The sequence below is a fragment of the Oncorhynchus clarkii genome, chromosome 22 (assembly GCF_045791955.1).
Source record: "Oncorhynchus clarkii lewisi isolate Uvic-CL-2024 chromosome 22, UVic_Ocla_1.0, whole genome shotgun sequence".
In the NCBI taxonomy this organism is placed as follows: Eukaryota; Metazoa; Chordata; class Actinopteri; order Salmoniformes; family Salmonidae; genus Oncorhynchus; species Oncorhynchus clarkii.
In genome coordinates this window covers 30,010,586-30,030,645 of record NC_092168.1, presented here as the reverse complement: position 1 = coordinate 30,030,645, position 20,060 = coordinate 30,010,586, and the positions used below count along the sequence as shown (strand labels likewise).

Sequence of the window (20,060 nt, the reverse complement as noted above, 5' to 3'; positions counted from 1 at the left end):
AAACTGCTGTTCACAAATGCTCTCCATCCAACCTCACTGAGCTCGAGCTCTTTTGCAAGGAGGAATGGGAAAAAATGTCAGTCTCTCGATGTGCAAAACTGATAGAGACATACCCCAAGCGACTTACAGCTGTAATCGCAGCAAAAGGTGGCGCTACAAAGTATTAACTTAAGGGGGCTGAATAATTTTGCACGCCCAATTTTTCAGTTTTTGATTTATTAAAAAAGTTTGAAATATCCAATAAATGTCGTTCCACTTCATGATTGTGTCCCACTTGTTGTTGATTCTTCACACAAAATACAGTTTTATATCTTTATGTTTGAAGCCTGAAATGTGTCAAAAGGTCGCAAAGTTCAAGGGGGCCGAATACTTTCGCAAGGCACTGTAAAGCTTAATAAATAAGGCTACTAAGCTACCAAGCTGCTAGGACAGAACTGACCTGGCTGCAGCTTCAATTAGCACTGAAGTGTGAAATGAGATATGTGAAAACTCTTGAGCCTAACAATGGCAGCAGTGTTTCACAGCCTCCCCCACCCAAATGCAGAGGCCTTTGAAGCCCCCTGTGCCATGGCACATCCCTGTGCAGATGTCATCACAGTAGAGTACCCCTTGGATATTAAAAATAACACTGCACAGAATAAGTGCAAAAAGAATATCCTCAAGGACAATCCAGAGACATTTGCTGACTGCCACAAAGAGGGGAACGTAAGTAACTTAATTTTTCCCACAGACCATCCCCTGGCATGGCACGGTGCTACAAGAGCCGGGTGGAAACTCAGAATGACTTGTCAACGTGTACAAGTCTGGGACAGTAATGGTGCAGGGCATCCTCAAGCAGTTCCAGCAGGACTTTTACGGGATCAAAGAGAGAGCACAGCAGGAAAAGCTCTCTCTCTCTCTGTGACGACTCCCCCTTCCTGACTGAGTCTGATCACACCTCTTCAAACTGTCCTGCAGACGAGGATAGTCCCCCCCCCCCCCTCCCCAGCACTGAACACACCCAGGTCCCACAACTGCCCTGCTCCTCCATCATTGAGAGGACGGCTGGCTGCACTCTGGACTGAGGTGAGAGAAATTAAAGAGGATGGAGAGGAACACATGGCACAGCTAACAGCACCGAAGGAGGAGGTGAGAAAGCTGAGGTGTGACAGAGAGCAAGACACTCCTCCAGAGAAGCCAGCAGAACAGCCCACCTCAGACCCGGACCACAACCTCAACACCAAAATTGGACAGACAACACAGGACCCCCCCCAACAGCCCCCCCTGTTAGCTCCCCCGATAACCCTCCTGACAACCCCCACACATCCACTAAGGACACTCAGTAGCCAGAAACGGTGCTCCTCATTGATTCAAATGGCAAATACATTCAAGAGAATAAGCTTTTTCCTAAACACAAAGTGGCTAAACTCTGGTGCCCAAACCCTAGGCATGCCCTGGAACTGTTGTCAGAGGACAGACTAGGTTCCCCCAGCCACATTATAATTCACACCGGCACAAGCAACCTGAGGGCCCAGAAGGAAAGGGTGGCCACAGCACTCAAGGGAGTGATTGAAAAATGTTCTTCCACTTTCCCCAACGCACAAGTGGTTGCTACAACAAAAAGACATTCACTTTGCCACCATGCACTGGGTGAACGCAAGCATTTCCCGGGACTGTGCCTCAAACCAAAATGTTTACCTGGCCCACCACTCCACCCTGGACTTGAACAGGCTTTATGAGCAGGTCCACCTCTACAAGGCAGCAATCCCAACTTTTGGCAGGACCCTGAACGACATCACCCTCAACCGCAGCGCCAGCATCTCACACAGGAGAAACAGAGCAATGGATACCCCTCCAGACCAGCAAGACACCCTCCCAGACCCGCAAGACCCCCTCCCAAAGGACCTGCACCGACAACCCCCCCCCCCCCCCCCCCCCCCCCAGATCAGACCTATGCCCCTTCTGCTCCCCCCATGCCCCCCTCCTTTGCAGCAAATAAATATCTTGGAATTTTAATTGATGACGGCCTCTCTTTTAAATTGCATATTCAACAATTTACAAAAAAATTTAAGCTGAAATTGGGATTTTATTTTAGGAATAAGGCCTGTTTTTCTTTTGAAGCCAGAAGTATCAGCTACATTTATGCCTTTACTAGACTATGGGGATATTTTATATATGAATGCTTCTGCTCAGTGTTTGAGATCAATTGACACTCTTTACGTTGGCACTTTGAGATTTATTTTAAACTGCAAAACCCTTACACACCACTGCACTTTGTATACTAGGGTTGGCTGGCCTTCTCTAGTCACTCATAGGCTCAGTCACTGGTATACTTTTATTTACAAAGCCATTTTGGGTTTACTACCTTTTTATTTGGGACGGCAGGGTAGCCTAGTGGTTAGTGCGTTGGACTAGTAACCGGAAGGTTGCAAGCTCGAACCCCCGAGCTGACAAGGTACAAATCTGTCGTTCTGCCCCTGAACAGGCAGTTAACCCACTGTTCCTAGGCTGTCATTGAAAATAAGAATTTATTCTTAACTGATTTGCCTAGTTAAATAAAGGTTAAATAAATTTGTGCATTTTTATTGTTCAGAAATGTGGTGGGTACTCTCTTCGTTCGCTGGACTTTATCCTGCTAACTGTTCCAAATGTCCCAACTGAATTTGGTAAAAGGGCTTTTATGTACTCTGCACCATCGTCTTGGAACACCTTACAAAATACTTTTAAACTGGAAGAACTTGTCCCGATTGCTGTTTTAAAATCAATGATGAAGGATTTTGAGGCTGATTCTCTGACCTGTCAATGTTTTTAAATTTGCTGTTTTATACTCTTGTGAATTCAATGGTTTTTACTAGATTACTTGTAGTTTTTCATGTTGTCTGTCTGTAATTATTTTGTAATGACTTGGTGCTGCCTATCTTGGCCAGGTAGCTCTTAAAAAAGAGATTTTAATCTCAATGAGCCCTTCCTGGTTAAATAAAGGTAAAATAAATAAATACGTACAACATATGCCCAGGCCTTGAGCAGAGCAACACACCCAACCTCCACTAATGCCAAGCCCCATCCTGCAACCTATGAGGTATGTATCAGCTGCTCAACATGCTCTGCTCACACCTACTGTTACAATCTCATCCTGGAATATACAAGGTCTAAAGTCACCTGCCTGGCCTAAAGAGCAGGAACCGTGACTTCGTCAAAGAAATTGGAAATACAGACATTGTCATCCAACAAGAAACATGGTATAGAGGACTTGGACCCACTGGTTGCCCTCTAGGTTACAGAGAGTGTAACGGGATTCTTCCGTCGAAGGAGAGGAGGACCAAAATGCAAAATGCATAATAAGAAAACGATACATGAATAAACTACAAAAGCAACATATGTGTAAATCCGAAACAGTCCTGTGTGGAACAAACACTGACACAGGAGACAATCACCCACAAAACCCAACACCAAACAGGCTACCTAAATATGGTTCCCAATCAGAGACAATGACTAACACCTGCCTCTGATTGAGAACCATATCAGGCCAAACACAGAAACAGACAAACTAGACACACAACATAGAATGTCCACTCAGATCACACCCTGACCAAACAAAACATAGAAACATACAAAGCAAACTATGGTCAGGGTGTGACAGTACCACAACGGCAACCCTTCTAAATGACCCACTGGACCAGGGGTGTCAAAGTCAAATGGACGGAGGGCCAAATAAAAAAATCAGCTACAAGACGAGGGCCGGACTGTTCGAATGTTCATTGAAAAATTTTTAAATGACGCATATAGTCTAGTGAACCTAATTGAACCTACTGAAAACCTAACAAATATATTACAATATGATCAGATAAATAAAGCAATATTTTCTTATGGCTCTGTCAGTAATCTTTAATTTTCAACAGACACAAAAGACAAATTTCCTTTATATAAATATCCCCATAACATGAACATTAAATGAAAGAAACCGGTATTCAAGGCACCATCAGTAGACTATATTTTCTATTTTAGCAAAAGTGGGCTAAATTTACTTCAAAGAAAAAACAATAATAGCAATTTTCTATCATCCACTCAACTGAAATATTTTTAAAATATAATTGGATTGAAATACAAAAAAATAAAGTGCAAAAATCTATTAATCAAAAACAACACTTTGTTTAAGGAGAAGTAACATGCAGTGAAAACAAATATAAAATTTTAACTTTTAAACTTGAACTGAGTAAAAACTCTAAATATGTGATTGCACAGTAATGTTCACTTGTTTGAGGTTGAGGGTGATACTTGGTGGTGTCCCATCTTTTCCACAAGTTCATCAATGTTCGGGGTAAGGCTCTGAGCTGAAGAAATCCTCAGAATTGAGTGGAGGTGTTCAGCAGTAAGTCGACTTCTGTGTGATGTTTTGTTCAGGTTCATCAAAGAAAACAGTTGTTCACACAGGTATGTGCTGCCAAACATAGACAACGTTTGAGCAGCCTGGATGCGCAGCTGGGGCATTGTGCCGGGGAGGAAACGGGCGAACTCCGCAGCACCCACTGCCGCATATTTTGCCCTCAGTGCATCATTGCATTGGAGGTCAATCAACTCCATTTGGAGGTTTGGTGGTGAGCTTTCCACGTCAACAGCAAATGGGTTACCGAGCAGTTCCAACCTGCTTTTTTGTGCTTCAAAGTCAGCAAATCGGCGTCGAAAGTCAGCGGCAAGCATACCTATTTTATCAGCCAACTGTGTGCTCGGGAACGCACTGGTAGAGAGCTTCTCTTTCATGGTCTGGCAGCTGGGAAAGTGGCTCAAATTTTCTTTCCGCATCTGCGTCTCCCACAGAGTCAGTTTGGTTTTAAATGCCTTCACTGTACTGTACATATCAGAGATGACACGATCCCGACCCTGCAGCTGCAAGTTTATTGCATTCAGATGACTCGTAATGTCACACAGAAAAGCCATTTCACACAGAAACATTTCGTCTCGGAGTTGTGTTGTGTCTTTCCCTTTGCTGTCCAAGAACAGACAAATCTCCTCACGAAGCTCGAAACATCTTTGAAGCACCTTTCCCTGGCTTAGCCATCGCACCTCTGTGTGATAAGGCAAATCACCATGCTCCGTTTCTAACTCCGTCAGAAATGCCTTGAACTGGCGGTGATTCAAACCTTTGGCTCTGATAAAGTTAACTGTGCGCGTGATGATGCTCATTACATGCTCCATTTTCAAGGCTTTACCGCACAACGCTTCCTGGTGTATGATACAATGATAAGCTGTCAGCTCACCTGTCGCGTTTTCCTCTTGCATCTTTTCCCGTATCTTCGCCACCAGTCCGCTCCTGTGTCCACACATCGCAGGTGCTCCGTCGGTTGTCAAACCCACGAGTTTTTCCCAAGGCAGCTCCATCTCATTTACACATCTTGACACCTCTTCATACAAATCATGCCCCGTAGTTGTGCCATGCATAGGACGTAAAGCCAAAAACTCCTCTGTCACGCTTAGGTTGGAGTCCACTCCGCGGATGAAAATTGACAACTGGGCAATGTCAGAAATGTCGGTGCTCTCATCCACAGCCAAGGAATATGCAATAAAATCTTTTCCCTTTTTCACAAGCTGCTCTTTTAGATTGATGGACAACTGGTCTACTCTCTCGGCAATGGTGTTTCTGCTCAGACTCACATTTAAAAAGAGTTGCCTTTTTTCTGGGCAAACTTCGTCACAAACTTTAATCATGCAGTTTTTGATGAAATCCCCCTCCGTAAATGGCCGGGCTGATTTAGCGATCTCTTCTGCCAAAATAAAACTGGCCTTGACAGCAGCCTGGCCTTGTGATTTGGCTTTTTTGAACAGAGCCTGTCGAGATTTGAGGCCTCGTTTTAATTCCTCTGCCTTTTGTAGCCTTTGTTCCATGTCCATATTCTTGTTTTTGTCCGCGTGTTTCGTTTCATAATGTCGTCTCAGATTATACTCTTTCAGTACCGCCACACTTTCTCCACACAGAAGACACACAGGTTTTCCAGCTACCTTCGTGAACATATACTCCGACTCCCACCTTGTTTGAAACCCCCGGTTCTCAGTATCCACCTTCCGTTTTGCCATTTTTGATGGGTATCTGAAAGTTAATTTTACTGTGATGCTGACGACTGCTGTGCCAATAAATATTGAAATGAAGCAGCCTACTGCTCGGTGCGTCACCTTTGCATTGTGGGAAATGTAGTATTGGTGCGTGTAAAAGATCTGCGGGCTGCCGGCTTGCTGCGGGCCGGTTCTAATAATAAATCAAGATCATCCCAGGGGCCGTAAAAAACCTTCTTGCGGGCCGGATGTGGCCCGCGGGCCTTGACTCTGACATATGTGCACTGGACAGAGGGGCAGCTCGGGACAGAGGGGAAGCTCGGGACAGAGGGGCAGCTTCGTACTGGCTGACGACTCTGGAAGATCCTGGCTGACTGGCGGCTCTGGCGGATCCTGGCTGACTGGCGGCTCTGGCGGATCCTGGCTGACTGGCGGCACTGGCGGATCCTGGCTGACTGGCGGCACTGGCGGATCCTGGCTGACTGGCGGCACTGGCGGATCCTGGCTGACTGGCGGCACTGGCGGATCCTGGCTGACTGGCGGCACTGGCGGATCCTGGCTGACTGGCGGCACTGGCGGATCCTGGCTGACTGGCGGAACCTGGCTGACTGGCGGCACTAGCGGATCCTGGCTGACTGGCGGCACTGGTGGCTCAGGACAGACGGGAGACTCTGATGGTGCTGGACAGACGGGTAGCTCAGGCGGCGCTGGAGAGGAGGAAAGCTCCGGTGGCACTGGACAGGCGGGCGACTCCGGCAGCGCTGGACAGGCGGGAGGCTCCGGCAGCGCTGGACAGGCTGGAGGCTCTGGCAGCGCTGGACAGACGAGGCGCACTGTAGGCCTGGTGCGTGGTGCCGGCACTGGTGGTACTGGGCCGAGGACACGCACCTCAGGGCGAGTGCGGGAAGCTGCCACCGGAGGGCTGATGTCTATCCGGTACCACCTCCACACCGGACCGTGCAGGCGCACTGGAGCTCTTGAGCACCGAGCCTGCCCAACCTTACCTGGTTGAATGCTCCCGGTCGCCCTGCCAGTGCGGCGAGGTGGAATAGCCCGCACTGGGCTATGCAGGCGAACCGGGGACACCGTGCGCAAGGCTGGTGCCATGTAAGCCGGCCCAAGGAGACGCACTGGAGACCAGATGCGTAGAGCCGGCTTCATGGCACTTGGCTCGATGCTCACTCTAGCCTGGTCGATACGCAGAGCTGGTATGTACCGCACCGGGCTATGCACCTGCACTGGGGACACCGTGCATTCCACCGCATAACACGGTGCCTGCCCGGTCTCTCTCGCCCTCCGGTAAGCACAGGAAATTGGCGCAGGTCTCCTACCTGGCTTCGCCATACTTCCTGTGTGCCTCCCCCCAATACATTTTTGGGGCTGCCTCTCGGGCTTCCTTGCCAGCCGTGTTCCCTCATATCGCCGGCTCCTCTCTCCGGCTGCCTCTGCTCTCCTAGCAGCCTCCACCTGTTCCCATGGAAGGCGATCCTTTCCCACCAGGATCTCCTCCCATGTGTAGCAACCCTTGCCGTCCAATACATCATCCCATGTCCATTCCTCCTTGTGCTGCTCCTGCTTCCGCTGCCTGTCACCACGCCGCTTGGTCCTGTTGTGGTGGGTGATTCTGTAACGGGATTCTTCCGTCAAAGGAGAGGAGGACCAAAATGCAGCATGGTTGAAATTCATGTTTGTTTTTAATAAGAAAACTATACATGAATAAACTACAAAAACAACAACCGTGTAAACCCGAAAAAGTCACGTGTGGAACAAACACTGACACAGGAGACAATCACCCACAAAACCCAACACCAAACAGGTTACCTAAATATGGTTCCCAATCAGAGACAATGACTAACACCTGCCTCTGATTGAGAACCATATCAGGCCAAACACAGAAACAGACAAACTAGACACACAACATAGAATGCCCACTCAGATCACACCCTGACCAAACAAAACATAGAAACATACAAAGCAAACTATGGTCAGGGTGTGACAGAGAGGTCCAATCCACCAAACTACCAGGTATGAAAGAGGGTATGCTAATTTGACAGACCACGTACACAACCTGCACAAACAAACCAAAACCTGACAAACAAACCAAAACAAAGGCAAAGTCTTCTCATGCTTTGTTTACTTCAAAAAAGCTTTTGACTCAATTTGGCATGAGGGTCTTCTACACAAATTGATGGAAAGCGGTGTTGGGGGAAAACATACAACATTATAAAATCCATGTTCACAAACAACAAGTGTGCAGTTAAAATAGGCAAAAAACACACCATCAATTCCACAGGGCCAAGTGTGAGACAGGGATGGAAGTTAAGCCCCACCCTCTTCCAAATACAGTTTAAGTTGGAAGTTTACATACACCTTAGCCAAATACATTTAAACTCAGTTTTTCACAATTCCTGACATTTAATCGTAGTAACAATTCCCTGTCTTAGGTCAGTTAGGATCACCACTTTATTTTAAGAATGTGAAATGTCAGAATAATAATAGAGATAATTATTTATTTCAGCTTTAATGTCTTTCATCACATTCCCAGTGGGTCAGACATTTACATACATTAAATTAGTATTTAGCACCATTGCCTTTAAATTGTTTAACTTGGATCAAATGTTTCGGGTAGCCTTCCACAAGCTTCCCACAAAAAGTTGGGTGAAATTTGGCCCATTCCTCCTGACAGAGCTGGTGTAGCTGAGTCAGGTTTGTAGGCCTCCTTGCTTGCACACACTTTTTCAGTTTTGCCCACACATTTTCTATAGGATTGAGGTCAGGGCTTTGTGATGGCCACTCCAATACCTTGACTTTGTTGTCCTTAAGCCATTTTGCCACAACTTTGGAAGTATGCTTGGGGTCATTGTCAATTTGGAAGACCCATTTGTGACCAAGCTTTAACTTCCTGCCTGACTGATGTCTTGAGATATTGCTTAAATATACCCACATAATTTTCTTTCCTCATGATGCCATCTATTTTGTGAAGTGCACCAGTCCTTCCTGCAGCAAAGCACCCCCACAACATGATGCTGCCACCCCGTGCTTCACGGTTGGGATGGTGTTCTTCGGCTTGCAATCCTCCCCCTTTTTCCTCCAAACATAATGATGGTCATTGTGGCCAAACAGTTCTATTCGTGATTCATCAAACCAGAGGACATTTCTCCAAAAAGTACAATCTTTGTCCGCATGTGCAGTTGCAAACCGTAGTCTGGATTTTTTATGGTGGTTTTTGAGCAGTGGCTTCTTCCCTGCTGAGTGGCCTGTCAGGTTATATTGATATAGGACTCGTTTTACTGTGGATGTAGATACTTTTGTACCTGTTTCCTCCAGCAGCTTCACAAGGTCCTTTGCTGTTGTCCTGGGATTGATTTGCACTTTTCGCACCAAAGTACGTTCATCTCTAGGAGACAGAATGCGTCTCCTTCCTGAGCGGTATGACAGCTGTGTGGTCCCATGGTGTTTATACTTGCATACTATTGTTTGTACAGATGAACGTGGTACCTTCAGGCATTTGGAAATTGCTCCCAAGGATGAACCGGACTTGTGGAGGTCTACAATTTGTTTTCTGAGGTCTTGGCTGATTTCATTTGAATTTCCCATGATGTCAAGCAAAGAGGCACTACATTTGAAGGAAGGTCTTGAAAAACATCCACAGGCACACTTCCAATTGACTCTAATTATGTCAATTAGCCTATCAGAAGCTTCTAAAGCTATGACATCATTTTCTGGAATTTGGAATATCCTCCGTGTACAACGTAAAACATCAAATAATGCATGCAGAGCAGAATTAGGCCAATACAGAATACCTGACCACTGTGACTGGCCCAAACTTAAGGAAAGCTTTGACTTTGTACAGACTCAGTGAGCATGGCCTTGCTATTAAGAAAGGTCGCTGTAGGCAGACAAGAAAAGACAGGCTATGTGCACACTGCCCACAAAATGAGGTGGAAACTGAGCTGCGCTTCCTAACCTCCTGCCAAATGTATGACCATATTAGAGAGACATATTTCCCTCAGATTACACAGACCTGCAAAGAATTTGAAAACAAATCAAATTTTGATAAACTCCCATATCTATTGGCATGAAATACCAGTGTGCCATCACAGCAGCAAGATTTGTGACCTGTTGCCACAAGAAAAGGGAAACCAGTTGAAGAACAAACACCATTGTAAGTACAGCCCATATTTGTTTATTTTCCCTTTTGTACTTTAGCTATTTGGACATCGTTACAATACTGTATATAGACATATGACATTTGAAATGTCTCTATTTTGGAACTTGTGTCAGTTGAATATTTAATGTTCACTTTTTGTTTATTTCATTTTATGACACAAAAACAGAGCAAGGGAGAGTAAGAACATACATCATGGACCACTACTGCATGCTGTCTGTGTACAAACACAGGGGCAACATTAACAAACTGTCTGGGCCTCCCATGAGCAAATGAAACCTTCCTATGAATACTGTACTGTGTAATGAACTCTGTGCCGTTTCAGCGGAGTTCGCTGTGGTCTGCTGCCTTACAGCACCGGCTTGAGCTCTGCGATTATTCCTGTTCACTATTTAGGAGTGTAAAAATAGCAAATCACTGTGTATATCCCTCATGGAAGTGATTATGTTTCTGTTTCAGCCAGGCCCAGAGGATAAGGAACTGTCATGTGTACAATCTTCCTTAGCCAAAACCTCAGTCTAAAACAAGACTGTGGTACAAGTAGCTTTTAGAAATATCCTGTCGCTTATCTACTGTTATCTACTATTATCTTATGATAATTTTAAGAATTAATTTTGACATCAAGGGCATGTCTAGACAATCAGGCATTCCCGATAAGAGTAATTATGTCATTGCTGAATGATAATGTGTAGATTAATAAAACATTTAATTAATTCAATTGATATAGAACAGTGGAAAATGCTGAATCTGCAAATATGACTATCAAGATATCATTCAGTGTAGATCTGTATTTACAGATGAATTGTAGGGGTGGTAGTGTTTCCTGGTCAGATTGCATGGTAAGGAAACATCTCTGACCCTATTTTCATTCTATATTATCCTATTTTTTACATCAGCTATTTTTTGTCTATTTGAGTTGCTAAATATGGGGTAGCCATGCAGCTTGGGGAAAATATGAGATATTTCATAATATTTCACAATGGACAAATATTTTATCAGTAAACAGAGTAAAGAGGAGGAATCATGTGATTCCTTAATTGATATCTTTCTCCAGCTGGACATCCTGAATATGTGTGCTGAAATCCTGAGGCAGATAAGAGAGTGGAATCATATGGAGAGCAGAGCTGTGGGATGGAGGGATGGACGGAGGGAAAACTCCACTGCCAGGTGTCAATCAGGGATTAAATATACATCTCTGAAATGGACTACACTCCAATCCAATCACATCTGGCCAGCTGATCTCTTTTGTGGATAGGAGGATTAATAGAATGAAAAGAGCAGTGGAACCAGAGCCCTATATGCATTACATGGGTCTGAGTGGTACAGTGGCTGCAGTGGTCTGGTTTCTCCATCTACTACAGCTGCTTATGACAGGTCTCTGTCAGGCATATTACAGGCCTATGACCCTTCATACTGCTTTCTCCATGGTGACAGCAATCCTCTATCCATGAGAGAGCAGAACAGGGTTAGTGCAGAGCAGACAGGGCCAGATTCTCCCATATACTCTCCCCTGCTTACCCTGCTGTTGCATCAGTCAAAGCAATACAGTGTGTATTGTATGTAAGTGTGTGTGTGGTGCTTTACAACATGCTCTCACTACAGATTTACCAACGTAGGCTGCCTTGATTGCCTTGATTCCGACCCGACTATAATTTTACGGTTCGTTTTCTTCAATTTGTAGCTCACATTTTGCGTCATTCCATTCCGTTCTGTTTACCTTCCTTTCCTTTGTCACCTCCATGTAAGTTGTTTGTGAGGGTCACTAGCATTAGTGGATCATATTAGACTAACGTTGTGGAATACCAGCTAGTGAGAAGTGGAAAAGTGGAAAAGTGTGCGTAATAAAGGTGTTATTTCGGAATCGGGCCTATATAGCATACCAGCACATGATCAGAAGCTATAGGAGAGGAGAAAGTACCGGGAGAGGAGGAGAGGAGTTCTGCTCCTCCCCTCTCTCTCTCTCTCGCTCTCTCTCTCTTCTCATCCAGAATTAATACATTCTTCAACCTCCGCCAGCAGCACATCATCCAACATGGAATATCAGCTCACTATCTGGTTCACAAACATTAAACCAAAACATACAGAATTGAAGATGTATGCAAAAGCATGTATCTTTTGCCAGTAACAGCCTTGTCTTGCCATTAACAGCCTTGTCTGGCCATTAACAGCCTTGTCTTGCCATTAACAGCCTAGTCTTGCCATTAACAGCCTTGTCTGGCCATTAACAGCCTAGTCTTGCCATTAACAGCCTTGTCTTGCCATTAACAGCCTTGTCTTGCCATTAACAGCCTTGCCTGGCCATTAACAGCCTTGTCTTGCCATTAACAGCCTAGTCTTGCCATTAACAGCCTTGTCTGGCCATTAACAGCCTTGTCTTGCCATTAACAGCCTTGTTTTGCCATTAACAGCCTTGTCTTGCCATTAACAGCCTTGTCTTGCCATTAACAGCCTTGTCTTGCCATTAACAGCCTTGTCTTGCCATTAGCAGCCTTGTCTTGCCATTAACAGCCTTGTCTGGCCATTAACAGCCTTGTCTGGCCATTATACCAGCCAGTGAATTGAGTTGCTTGTCATGGCGATAAAGCTTCTTGAATTTAAAATGTTTTTAGATGGATCAGAAGATGTTTGGATAAAAAGCTTTTATTACATTAGAAAACATAATAATTTAAATGAGTAGATACCAATTAAACAGTGGCAGAACGCACAGCACACACTGGACACAGAAGGCCAGAGCAAAGAGAGACATCCAGAGGGTGAGACCAGTACAGTACAGTCCCAACCCAACCCAACAGTATCAGTACCAGTCATCAGTAGGCTACTAAAGTCCGTTCTGGGTCACAGACAGACAGACAGACAGACAGAGAGAGAGAGGCTGGCTAATGCTTCAATCCTGTTGGAGTGTGAAACTGGGTTTTACAGCAAAAAGCCCCACAACACACTGGACGTGAGGGGTAACAAGGGTTACAGTTATAAATCAGTAACCCAATTCTCAAATTTTCCCCATTCCCATCCATATTTCGATTGCAGCCGTCCGATATTCCTGTATCCCTCCCAGCCTAGTGGGAGTCAGCTGTTGACAAATCAGTTACGCAACTGCTCCAGGGAGAGAGAGAGAGAGAGAACAGAGAAAGAGAGGGAACAGAGAAATAGGCATCACACACAACTCCAGTCAATGAGAGGTTCTGTTGGCTGGGGTCTGGTCACTAGGTTACCATAGAGAATGTCTGCTCTGTGACCTCCTTGGCTGACATCCGTGGATCTTGTTATACAGCATCGAGTGGAGATCCGTGTGGTTCCCTCAACCTCCGTGTCAGCAAATCTTTCTCAAAGATATAACCTCGGAAAGATCCATCAGTGTCTGTTTTGTGTTTGAGAATCATCACCATGTTCTATGGATACACAACATACACACACCGTTCAAACACAGTCTGTGGATTTGACACGCCTTCTATTCATGTGTCCACCAGGCTTTGTGGCTGGTCAGGAAGTGTGTATGTTCCTGTACCACACGTGGTCTGTCAGGCCATGTGTGTGTCTTGGGTCATGTGATGTGTTTGTGTCCCTGTGTCACATGGAGGCGAGGCTCTGGAAGCCACAGAACTTCCAGCGTTTCTCCAGCGTGGCTCCCACTCCACTCAGCTCCTGTCTGAAGACACTGGGCAGACGACCCATCAGAGACTCCAACTCACCCGCTGACACCTGGACGGGAGAGGGACGGGGACAGGTGACATCACCTAACGGGTCTTTCCTATTTGTGTAACAATTAGATAAGATTTCATATGCCCATTTCAGTCCCCCCCCCCCCAAGCTTTTTCCCTTTCTCTATTTTAGTGACTATTTCATGTAAACTGACCATAGTGTCCAGTCTCTGGATGTAAGACCACAGATAGTCGATGTTGGCTCCAAACGGATGGACATGGAGGAAGGTAGATATGATGCCTGCAGAGAAACAGAGAGCGATTGAGAGATAGAGAAAGAAACAGAGACACAGTGATAGATTGAGAGATAGAGAAAAACAGAGAGACATTGAGAGAGATGAGAGATAGAGAAGAGAGAGAAACAGAGACATTGAGAGAGATGAGAGATAGAGAAGAGAGAGAAGCAGAGACATTGAGAGAGATGAGAGATAGAGAAGAGAGAGAAGCAGAGACATTGAGAGAGATGGAGAGAGAGAAGAGAGAGAAGCAGAGACATTGAGAGAGATGAGAGATAGAGAAGAGAGAGAAACAGAGACATTGAGAGAGATGAGAGATAGAGAAGAGAGAGAAGCAGATACATTGAGAGAGATGAGAGATAGAGAAGAGAGAGAAACAGAGACATTGAGAGAGATGAAAGATAGAGAAGAGAGAGAGACAGGAAGAGGGAAGAGAAAGAACATGCTGTTAAACTTCAGCTCTCCAGCAGAGCTGGGAAGAGAAAGAACATGCTGTTAAACTTCAGCTCTCCAGCAGAGCTGGGAAGAGAAAGAACATGCTGTTAAACTTCAGCCCTCCAGCAGAGCTGGGAAGAGAAAGAACATGCTGTTAAACTTCATCTCTCCAGCAGAGCTGGGAAGAGAAAGAACATGCTGTTAAACTTCAGCTCTCCAGCAGAGCTGGGAAGAGAAAGAACATGCTGTTAAACTTCAGCCCTCCAGCAGAGCTGGGAAGAGAAAGAACATGCTGTTAAACTTCAGCTCTCCAGCAGAGCTGGGAAGAGAAAGAACATGCTGTTCAACTTCAGCCCTCCAGCAGAGCTGGGAAGAGAAAGAACATGCTGTTCAACTTCAGCTCTCCAGCAGAGCTGGGAAGAGAAAGAACATGCTGTTAAACTTCAGCTCTCCAGCAGAGCTGGGAAGAGAAAGAACATGCTGTTAAACTTCATCTCTCCAGCAGAGCTGGGAAGAGAAAGAACATGCTGTTCAACTTCAGCTCTCCAGCAGAGCTGGGAAGAGAAAGAACATGCTGTTCAACTTCAGCCCTCCAGCAGAGCTGGGAAGAGAAAGAACATGCTGTTAAACTTCATCTCTCCAGCAGAGCTGGGAAGAGAAAGAACATGCTGTTCAACTTCAGCTCTCCAGCAGAGCTGGGAAGAGAAAGAACATGCTGTTCAACTTCAGCTCTCCAGCAGAGCTGGGAAGAGAAAGAACATGCTGTTCAACTTCAGCTCTCCAGCAGAGCTGGGAAGAGAAAGAACATGCTGTTCAACTTCATCTCTCCAGCAGAGCTGGGAAGAGAAAGAACATGCTGTTCAACTTCAGCTCTCCAGCAGAGCTGGGAAGAGAAAGAACATGCTGTTCAACTTCAGCTCTCCAGCAGAGCTGGGAAGAGAAAGAACATGCTGTTAAACTTCAGCTCTCCAGCAGAGCTGGGAAGAGAAAGAACATGCTGTTAAACTTCAGAGCTGCAATCTGCATTTTGCCGACGTGCCATGCAATAAAAGCATCCCGCGCCGCCATAAAAAACGCTGGTCCGAGTAGAAACATCACTTGAGTTGATTACTTGTGAGAGGTCCTGCAGAGGTAACACAGCGACTCAGGGGGAGAGAATATAATGCGGTCCCCTGGGAAGCCTGAGCCAATATTTATTCCCCTGATTTATATGACGGAACATTGCCCATTACAGACAGGACTAATTTACTCCCCTCAGCCACCACCACTCAGACGGAACCACCACACTGCATGGGGGGGGGGGGGGGGGGGGGGGGGGGGGGGGGGCTGGTGTGTTTGTGTGGGGGGGTCTTAGTGTGTGCATGTGTGTGTGCGTTCACGTCTATACGTGTTGTGGACGTGTTGTTGTGTATGTCCATGCATGCGGATGCGTATCTGTATGTGTTTGTGTGTGTGTAAAGGTGTGTATCCCTTACAGAAAAATGAAAAGCCCAGAAGCAGTGTTGGCTGCCGTCAAAGGAGGCTGGTGGGAGGATCTATTGGAGGACGGGCTCATTGTAATAGCTGGAATAGAATAAATGGAACGGTATCAAACACATCAAACATATGGTAGTCCATGTATTATATTCCAGCCATTACAATGAGCCTGTCCTCCTATATCTCCTCCTACCAGCCCCCACTGGCTGCGGCAGGCTGGGAAGCAGACAGGGTGGCTGGCTGGCAGGGAGATAGAGAGCTCTGCCTCTCCTCTCCTTCATGTTGGCTTTCTGTGGGCCGCGTTAAAAGAGATAAATGTGCTTCTGCCTACTCCTCTTTGCTCTCCTCTGCTCCCCTTTCGTCTGCTCCCCTCCCTTCTCTGCTCTGCTCCAACCGGCTCCTGGCTCTGTTTTACACCAAGCTGTTTTTACCTCCCTGCACCACCAAAATGAGCTCTGCTTTCCAGCTGCTAATCTGAGAATTGGCACAGAACTATTTTGTGCTTGTGCCTACAGGAGATTCAGACAGTGAACAGAAACAAAAGGAAAGCAGGCTAATAAAATTACTCCAGTCAGAATCAGAATAGAAGCTGCTTCCTTTTTGTGATGAAACTACATTTCTGGGAGCTGAAATGGAGGGGAGGTAGAGGGGGAGGAGAAAGGGGGAGGAAAGAAGGAGAGATGTAGAGGGGGAGGATAGAGGGAGACAGAGAGAAGAGCCACGGGAGAATTAGGCAATTTGTGTTCTACAGTCAGTCTCTCCTCTCGCCTGAAACCGGTTTGTCTTTTCTTCTGTTCTGGCTGACGGCATCCTCGTCTATCTCAGTGTCCCCGGCGCCCTGCGATGGAGTGTGTTTCTGTGTGTGAACACAACCATAGCACTGCCGCGTGCAGCTGGGAGAGATCATGTGTGTGTTTGTGTGTGTGCCTGCATACGTGCATTTTGCATGTGCCTACGTTCAGAGTTGACGTGTGTGTGGCCAGGGCCAGCAGCTACTGCTTGGCAACCAGACCCATAGTACCTTTCACCTGAACCCCCCTCCACCCAGTCCTAGGGTTCTTCATCCAAGAACACAACAGACCTACCTAGTCTCAGAGCAAAACATATGATATTTTACAAAATCCGTGCCACTACAAGACCAAAAGTATGCTGATCGAACATTTCATTCCAAAATTATGGTTATTAATATTGAGTTGGCCCCCCCCTTTCCAGCTATAATGGCCTCCACTCTTCTGGGGAGGCTTTCCACTAGATGTTGGAACATTGCTGCAGGGACTTGCTTCCATTCAGCCACAAGAGCATTAGTGAAGTCGGGCACCTATGTTGGGCAATTAGGCCTGACTCACAGTCTGCGTTCCAATTCATCCCTAAAGTGACTGGCTCTGCGCAGGCCAGTCAAGTTCTTCCACACCGATCTCGAGGGTTAGGAGTTAAGTTAAAGGGTTAAGGTTAGGGGAAGGGTTAGCTAACATGCTAAATAGTTGCAAAGTAGCTAAAAAGTAGTAAGCAGTTCTAATTTGCTAAAATGCTGAAGTTGTCCAGAATGAGATTTGAATGTGCACCCTTTGGATAGCTAGACGTTCACATTATACATCCGACCAATGACCCTCCATTTGTTTTGTTTTTGCCTTAATTAACCTTTTTTTTACTAGCAAGTCAGGTAAGAACTAATTCTTATATACAATGATGGCCTACACTGCCCTATGGGACTCCCAATCACAGCTGGTTGTGAAACAGCCTGGATTTGAACCAGGGGGTCTGTAGTGACGCCTCTAGCATTGAGATGCAGTGCCTAAGACTGCTGTGCCACCCGGGAGGCCCCTGAGTGTCATACCAAATATAACATTGTCATACCTATTTGAGTGACTCGGATTCACGTAGGCCAATTTAATGTAACCTAACGTAAAGTAACATTTCATACTAAATGGAGTGGCACGGATTTGAGTAAAATATTATATGTTTTGCTCTGAGACCAGGCTGGATAGACAGACTTTCAAGACTGTTTCACCCCATTAACAATTGGCTCCCCTCCAACATGTCGAACACCAACCATTAAAACACTCCCAGTCAGATGAATATTACAGGCGAAAATGTAACAATCCAGATAATATTATGAATATGCTTTGTAGTATACATCAAATGTATATGTACTGTACCCAGTAGCAGAGCCTCTCTCTCTGATGTGAGGGGTCCTCTCATGGCTGCTTCACTCCTCCTGTCTCTGCTGCGGTACAGAGTGGTGGCATAGCCGTTCACTACCTACAGACACACAAACAACACAGTGTTAGTCCTTATAGACACACAAACGCAATGTGAGCTGATGTGTGTGCACTCATCGGGGTAGTGTTCTTTTTATGAGAGAGTGGCTGGTGCTACTGATGCTACTCCATTGGGATACCCCCCTTTCCTTCCCCTTCTCCTCTCTTCACCAGTGCATCTCCTTTCACAGGGCACAAGGGACATACACAGTAACACACTACAACCCCCTCCCCCTCCCCATATACCCTTAATGCATAGGCCTACCCCCCTGTCATCAGACGCTGACGTCACCTCACACTGGCTGGCTGGGTCAATAAAATCACTCAAGAGATGTTGATTGCATGTGTGTGTGTACACAGGAGGCTGGAGAGGGGAGGACAGCTCATAGTAATGGCTGGAATGGTATCACACATATGAAAACCAAGTGTTTGTTATGTTTGATACCATTCCATTAATTCTGTTCCAGCCATTACTATGAGCTGCCCTCCCCAATTAAGGTGCCACCAGCCTCCTGTGGTGTACAGTATTGTGTGTACAGTATTGTGTGGGTACTGTATAGTGGTGTATGTTGGGGCGAACTGACCTTCTCAGGTGTTTCTCCGTTGGTCCCCTCCACTACCACTACATCCCCGTATGTCAGCATCTGAAAACAAGACACACAGAGAACAAGACAGAGACCAACATCAAGTACTGACCCTTCATCCCTGGTAACCCTGGTAACAAACAGAGGCATAGAACATGGTCTTAGTAACAGAAGCAGGATCCAAGTAGCTGTTGTTTAAGGTAGCATCTTTAGACTATATGGAAACAATGTATCCTCCCTGGATGTTCTATCTGTCCTTTCATTTGTTCATCTATCTATCTGTTTCATCCATCTATCCACTGGTAGCTGAATACACTCTTTCTCCACAGGAGCTCTATTCCTATTGATGTTCCCATTATCTCAGTCCAATAACAATGAATAAACAGCTACAGTTAGCAGAATCAGATAGAATCAGAAAGGTACTCGTCCATCCACAGGTTGTATTATTCTCAGCAGTGGAGTGTGTTCATGGATGCCAAAGGAAGCCAGCCTTCCACGTACATTTGACCAATGATACAGGCTAATGATTATAACGTAGATTCTGATCTCACCATGAATTCAAACATTGTGCCACTGGCTTGAGACGATTGAAGTTCAATATGTGGCCTAGATGTAGTAGGTTCATGTTAACTAGCTAGCTAGCTAACTTAGCTGGTTCATTGTTGCCCATGTGAGGAAGTTAGGCTAGCAAGCATTTTTTCCAGGTAGCCTAGTCTAGGACAACTAAAAGTGTGTACTACTGAATGACAGTCAGATCGTTTTGCCAACATGAAAGAGAGGATGACATTGGGGTTCAACTAGTCTACAAGTAGGGTGAGTCAACATGTTGTTTCTACTTGCACACACACACACACACACACACACACACACACACACACACACACACACACACACACACACACACACACACACACACACACACACACACACACACACACACACACACACACACACACACACACACACACACACACACACACACACACACACACACATAGTGAAGGCAGTGCTCCTGTTGTCTGTGTGGTTCTAAATCAGTATGGGTGATATGTCTGGTGAGTATGCAGGCCATGGAAGAACTGGGACATTTTCAGCTTCCAGGAATTGTGTACAGACCCTTGCGAATTCCTGCATTATAATTCTGAAACATGAGGTGATGGCGGCAATGGGCCTCAGGATCT

The 20,060-nt window shown here is 45.8% G+C and overlaps 1 protein-coding gene across 1 annotated transcript in view; it reads right to left on the bottom strand.

The window, feature by feature from the left end:
• Positions 1-12,816: 12,816 nt before the first annotated feature.
• LOC139380227 (ecto-NOX disulfide-thiol exchanger 1-like) overlaps positions 12,817-20,060 on the bottom strand; it is an 83,931-nt gene continuing 76,687 nt past the window's right edge. Inside the window, exons 12-15 of the mRNA XM_071122761.1 lie at positions 18,880-18,939; positions 18,194-18,296; positions 14,046-14,131; positions 12,817-13,891 (exon numbers count right to left, since the gene is read on the bottom strand). Coding sequence (XP_070978862.1) covers positions 13,760-13,891; positions 14,046-14,131; positions 18,194-18,296; positions 18,880-18,939 — 381 coding nt within the window. The 3' untranslated portion in view covers positions 12,817-13,759. The remainder of the gene's footprint in view (positions 13,892-14,045; positions 14,132-18,193; positions 18,297-18,879; positions 18,940-20,060) is intronic.